At 49.5% G+C, this 6200-nt stretch overlaps 1 protein-coding gene across 1 annotated transcript; it reads left to right on the top strand.

The window, feature by feature from the left end:
- Positions 1-3069: 3069 nt before the first annotated feature.
- Positions 3070-5744, top strand: LOC119410239 (7SK snRNA methylphosphate capping enzyme; the record flags this gene model as incomplete). The annotated part of the gene is given in 5 exon segments (XM_037677154.1): positions 3070-3468; positions 4132-4385; positions 4592-4856; positions 4926-5436; positions 5536-5744. Coding segments are annotated over 5 exon segments (1616 nt in total), but the record flags the coding sequence as incomplete, so codon positions are not given.
- Between the last annotated feature and the right edge of the window lie 456 nt (positions 5745-6200).

Genomic DNA, 6200 nt, shown 5'->3' on the forward strand with positions numbered 1-6200 from the left:
AACCAGCAGAACCAGGCTTAAGTGTAAAAGAATGGTTCTGTTAAAGCAGTTTTCAACCTCTGATATGGACCTTTTCCTGCTCCACAGCTGGTTCTAAAACCTGGAACCACCTCAGTGGAAGAGCAGGTCCAACTGTCTGCTGTCTGGTTTTCTGTAGAACCTCAGAACTAAAGCTTTTTGACGCTGCAGGAACAGATGTTTCCATCCATGTGGTGGGAGACTGCAGGTCTGCTTGTTCTTCACAGGACATCAGATCTTTTTCATTTGGACAGTTTATGGAGAAACTTCAGGGGAGAGGTCCATGTAAGCTCCTCCCACATCACGTCAATCAGAACCAGCACAGCAGATTGTCAGGGTGGATGTTTATTTTCAGTTGACGATGGAGGAACATCTGGTAGTGATGGACAAATAAAGCTTTTCTGAAGCACCGAAGCTAGTTTCTGAAAAGGCTTCATTACCGGAAGCTTTCCGACGCAGTGCTCTTTGGCGACATCTTGTGGCCAAAAGTAAAAGCTGCTTGAAACCGCATGAGTTTTTGTATGAACGCTTTTTTGAATTCGCATGAAATGAAGTTCAAGTTTCTTTGTCACTCGCACGGGGCTTTGAACATTTTTTTATTTTTGTAGGTGAATTTTCTGGATGTAAATCACGTTTTTCAGTTGATTCTTTCCTCTGGTGTCAGACGCTGTGCAGCTGGAAGGATTTTTACTGAAACCTTTTTACTTTTGGGCATTTGTTATGATGCGTAACCATGGCAACAAAGTGTTTTTTAACAACCTGGAGCAGCTGATTAACATCTCATAAATACAAATGATTCAACTATAGCCCCAAGTCCCAAATGAGTTGAAAAGGAGGCGCTGTGGACGAATTCCAGTCAACCTGGTGATGCTTGCGTACCTGACCGCTGAGATCCTGGAGGTGGTGGGAAACCCAGCTCGTGACAACGAGAGGATTGAGATGATCCCCGGCACCTTCAGCTGCCTGCCTGTGGTGATGAGGAGCTCTGCAAACTTCAGGGAGGAGTTCTGCTCGGCCTTCAGGCAGTCCTGCAGCCCAGGAAGACAGAGAGGCCCGCCGGATGTGACGGCAAGCTGGATCCGGGTGGACGGATCCGTATCTGTGGCCATATTCTTCGGATTTGCTGCAGGAGATCTGTCCTGTCCACTGCTGTCAGCATCTATAACAACTCTTGAATGAAACCAGGATGAGCTACGACAACACTTAATGTCCCTTTGGGATTAATAAAGTAGTTTTTGATTGAATTGAATTGAATCCAGTCTATGTGTTTTGTGGACTTGGCTATGTCAGCCATGTTCCTCGGGGTACATTGTGAGGGGTGCTTCGTGAATATGGGATTGGGGGTCTGTTACTGTGGTCTATTCAGTCCCTGTACAAGCAGTACGAGAGTTTGGTTTGCATTGCCGGCAGTAAGTTGGACCCTTCAGGGTGAGAGTTGGACTCCACCAGGGCTGCCTGCTGTCGCCAATTTTGTTCATAACTTTCATGGACAGAATTCCTCTGTGCAGCCAGGGGTGGAGGGAGTCCGGCTCGGTGGCCTCAGGATTCCATCTCTGCTGTTTGCAGATGATGTGGTCCTGTTGAGGTCATCGTGCCGTGATCTTCAGCTCTCACTGAAGCAGCTGGGATGAGAATCGGCACCTCCAAATCTGAAGCCACAGTCTTCAGTTGGAAAAGGGTGATTTGCTCTCTTCAGGTTGAGGGTGAGATTCTGCCTCAAGTGGGGGAGTTGAAGTATCTCAAGGTTTTGTTCACAGTGAGGGAAGAATGGAGCGTGAGATTGACGGATGGATTGGTGCTGCATCTGCACTGTTGTGCTCTGTGCTGGTCCGTTGTGTTAAAGAGGGATCTGAGCTGTAAGTCAAAGCTCTTTGTTTACCTGTCGCCCTATGTTCCTACCTGCACTTATGGCCACGAACTTGGGGTAGTGACTGAAAGAACAAGATTTGGGTTGAAATGAGTTTCTTCCACAGGGTAGCTGGACTCTCTGGGATATACCCCACATTGAGAGGAACAGCTGAGGTGGTTTGATCATCTGGTAAGGATGCTCCTTGGGAGCTTCCCGAGGGAGGTTTTTCGGGTTTGTCCAACTGGGAGGAGTCCCAAGGGAAGACCCAGGACATGCTGGAACGACTATGTCTCTCACTTGGCCTGGGAACACCTTGGAGTCCTCCCTGGAGAGCTGGAAAAGGTGGCTATGGATAGACATGTCTGGACCTCCCTGCTTAATCTGCCGCCCCCACAACCTGACTTGGGAACCAGTGGAAGATGATGGATGGATGATGGAACACACCCACAAAGTTTTGACTAGTAACTAGTTCTAACTGGAGGCCATGCTCAGGACAGGGTCCCTTTTCACCGCACACACATTGAGAGACAACTTCAGCACCTATCCTCAAGTATATACCAGCATTAACTAGGTCTAAGAAGACCAGTTCTTATCCATTTTCAGAACCATCACAGAGGTATTCGAAGCTCCTGGTGTGTTCTGTGTTTCTGAACAGAACCAGGCTAACTCCCTTCATGTCAAACTGTGGAATGTCTGAACTGAGCTGCTGAACCTAAATTTGATTCAAACTAATTTTGCACTCTGAGGAACAATGCGCAGTGTTCACATGGAGAAATGGAGATATTAACGCTCTAAGACCGTGAGCAGAACCCTGAGCTCATGTCTTTCTGACAAAGGTCTTCCTCTGTTCTGATGCTCGCGTTCTAAATGTTCTCTCAGCTCACACAGACAGAGACCTGACTCTGGATTATAAATGTTGAAGTCTTAGTGGTTTCAGTTGGACTGTTTTGACTTCAGCCCCTGAAAGATGAGGTTCTTTGTTCAGGAACATGGATTTTGTCTAAATGTGGGTTAAAATGGATTTAAACTAAAGATCAAACAATTAAAAACTTTGTTAGACTCTGAACAGAACCAGACGTCGTGTTCTGATCTTGCTCTACAATAAACTTTAAAGAAACATTGTGGTTCTTTCTGATGCCTCTGATTGATTCTGCTCGCTGTCAATCAGTCTGACCCCTCCCCTCTCTGTCTGCAGATCGCTGTGACCGGCTGACTACAATCAGGATGTCGTTGGACCCAGAACCCATTCTTCCTCCTGAACAACCTGTCAGACACAGCCACACCTTCTCCACACCTGCCATCCTATCAGAGCAGCCACAGGTGGCTAAGGCCCACTCCCCCATTGCTTCTAAAAATGGTCTCCAGCCTCCAACCAACAGAAAGCTCCTCCTTCAAGCCCCTCCTTCTCCTCCTCTGCTCAATCAGAGGCTCGGGAAAAGACGGTACTCTGTGGGCGTCGGCTTTAAGGGTGTGGCCAAACTGCGTCGCCGTGCCAACAGTGAGTGCCAGGCGGAGCCAATGCTACCAAGTCACTTCCTGTTAGGAGGGAACATCTTTGACCCATTGAACCTGAATTCTCTGCTGGATGAAGACGTGAACCGGTGAGACCACCCCCTGTCTGCTTTACCAGCAGGGGTCATTACAGACCAGGCACCATCTGTAGGTGGTGAGAGGACCGCTGGGTGGTGAGACCTACCCAGCTCTCACTGGTGAGACCACCACCTGTCTGCTGTACAGCAGGGGTCAGTACAGACCAAACACTGTAGGTGGTGAGAGGACCGCTGGGTGGTGAGACGTCTCCTCACTAGTGAGACCACCACCTGTCTGCTGTACCAGCAGTGGTCAGAGCAGGGGTCAGTACAGACCAGAGCAGTGGTCAGTCAAACATTGACTATAGGTGGTGAGAAGACCTCTGGGTGGTGAGATGTCTCCTCACTGGTGTGAGCACCACCTGTCTGCTGCACCAGCCGGGTTCAGAACAGAATAAACATTGTCTGTAGTTGGTAAGAGGACTGCTACGTAGTGAGAAGTCTCACTAGTGAGAGGACCGCAAAGTGGCGAGAAGTCTCACTGGTGAGACCGCCACCTGTCTGCTGTACCAGCAGTGTTCAGTACAGACCAGACACCATCTGTAGTGAAAGGACTGCCGAGTGGTGAGATGTCTCCTCCCTCTTGTGGTATGTCCTGGTGAGAAGACCTGTCTCCACCAGGTTTAAACAACCTGATCATCTTCAGCAGGTTACTAAACTCCACCTCCTCCTCAGGGCAACCAATCTGGAGACTCCAAAATGCTCGCCCCTGCCGTCGCGCAGCAGAGACCCTGTAGAGATCCTGGTTCCTCGTGACATCACCGACCCTCTGAACCTTAAGGGTGAGGCTGAGGACGGGAAGGGTGCAGGAGTCCTAGTGACCTCCCTGAAGTCCAGGAGGAAGCACAGATACAGACACCATGGAAGAGGAGGGGAAGAGAAGGAGGGCACACCTGCCCGACTGTTCTCGTCCACAGCTGGACTCTCAGGTGAGTCACCTGGACCAGGTGTGCAGTTCCTCTGTTCTGGGATGCTGTTTCTTCATGAACATGTTCTCTATAAAGCTGTGAACTCCTCACACTGCAGACACTTTTTTTCAATTTATGAATCCTCCCAGACGGGAAGAGAAATGTCTTCAGCTTTAGAACAGAATCCAGCTGTTTTTTGTAACCTGCAGTTCCTGCTCTGAACAAAGGGGGAAGCATTTCAGCATCTCCTCTGTCCTGTGAACTCAACACCGCCATCACCTGCCGAGACGACGTGGCTCCACCACCTATCCTCCCTCGGAGACACACCCACCCACTGCCAGGTTCAACGCAGAACTCTGGGAACATTCGGAGGCGGAGGCGCACCACTTCAACCAAATCTTCTGATGTTGTTACTTACACTGGCACCATGGCAACATCATCAACTTCAACCAAGTTTCAGACACCACTGGTGGGAGGAGCCAAGACTGGCAGGTGAGTGTTACTCTTACTGTGATCTGATTGGTTGCTGGGCTCATGTAACCTTGGTGGTTTCTTTTTCAGGTGTGGGGAACCTCAGCTTTGGGCAGCTCGGACACTACGAAAGAAGGACAAACAACGTTACCAGTACGGGAACCACAGCCGTTTCTACGGTTACCATGGTTTCTATGGTGACCGGAATCGAGGGCGGGTTGGTGCAGAGGAGGACTTGAGGCTCTGCCTCCTGGAAGCTGATTGGTTCAAAGACAAGTCAGTGTTGGATATCGGTTGTGGTACCGGTCATGTGACACTGGCTGTTGGCCTGAGGTTTAACCCCGCCCACATCTTGGGGGTGGAGCTAGATGAGAGACTGGTCCATGCTGCCAGGCAAAACATCAGGCACTTCCTGTCACATGACCAGGTGGTGGAGGAGAGAGAGAGGAAGAGAGAAGATCAGGGGGTGACGCAGGTGGTGCCCTTTCGCCCCTTCCCCCTGTCCTTCAGGGTGAGTCGAGGTCCCCTGTCGGCTCCACCCCTTTTCTGGTCTTTCTCCTCGACAACTTCTAGGTTCCCCAACAACGTCACTTTCATCCAGGTACGTGAGGCCATCCTCTCGCCTGTCTCGTCCACCTGTCTCTGCCTTCATCAAAGCTGCTCTCCATGGTGACTGTCTCCTCTGTGACTCCACCCACAGGGTGACTATGTGTCAGAGGGAGAGGTGTGGCCAGGGCAGGGTCGGTATGATGTCATCATATGTCTGGGTGTGACCAAGTGGGTGCATCTCCAGTCAGGTGACGGGGGCGTGACCAGATTGTTCAAACGAGCCTATCAGAGCCTGTCGCCGAGCGGATTGTTCATCCTGGAGCCGCAACCATGGAGCAGCTACTGTCGTAGCAAGAGAGCCTCGGTAACACAACTACACAACAGACACACAGCAGCTACATTCTACCATGTTGTTGTTCAATATCTCTCTTTAGGACATTGTAAATATTTAATTACTTTTTCACTTTTTGGTACTTTATTTGTGTACCCTTACTGCATGCTTTTTGTATTTTCTTGTTGGTTTGTTCTTTAGTTTTTAGCGAGTCCAATCGGTTCTTCTCATCCAGAGCATTTCATTGTACTGTTAACCCTGTGTTAACCTGCATATGACAAATAAACACAACTTGAACTTGAACTGTCACAGCAAGAGACCCCCAGTAACACAACTACACAACAGACAGACATCAGATGCAGCAGTGACACACCTGGGCTGACAGGTGTGAGTTATGTCAGATGGAACTGTTAAAACTAACTGTTACAAACCTTTGTTTGTGTGTGTGTGTGTGTGTGTGTGTGTGTGTGTGTGTGTGTGTGTGT

Source organism: Nematolebias whitei, chromosome 1, assembly GCF_014905685.2.
Source record: "Nematolebias whitei isolate Nwh7 chromosome 1, NemWhi1, whole genome shotgun sequence".
Classification (NCBI taxonomy): Eukaryota; Metazoa; Chordata; class Actinopteri; order Cyprinodontiformes; family Rivulidae; genus Nematolebias; species Nematolebias whitei.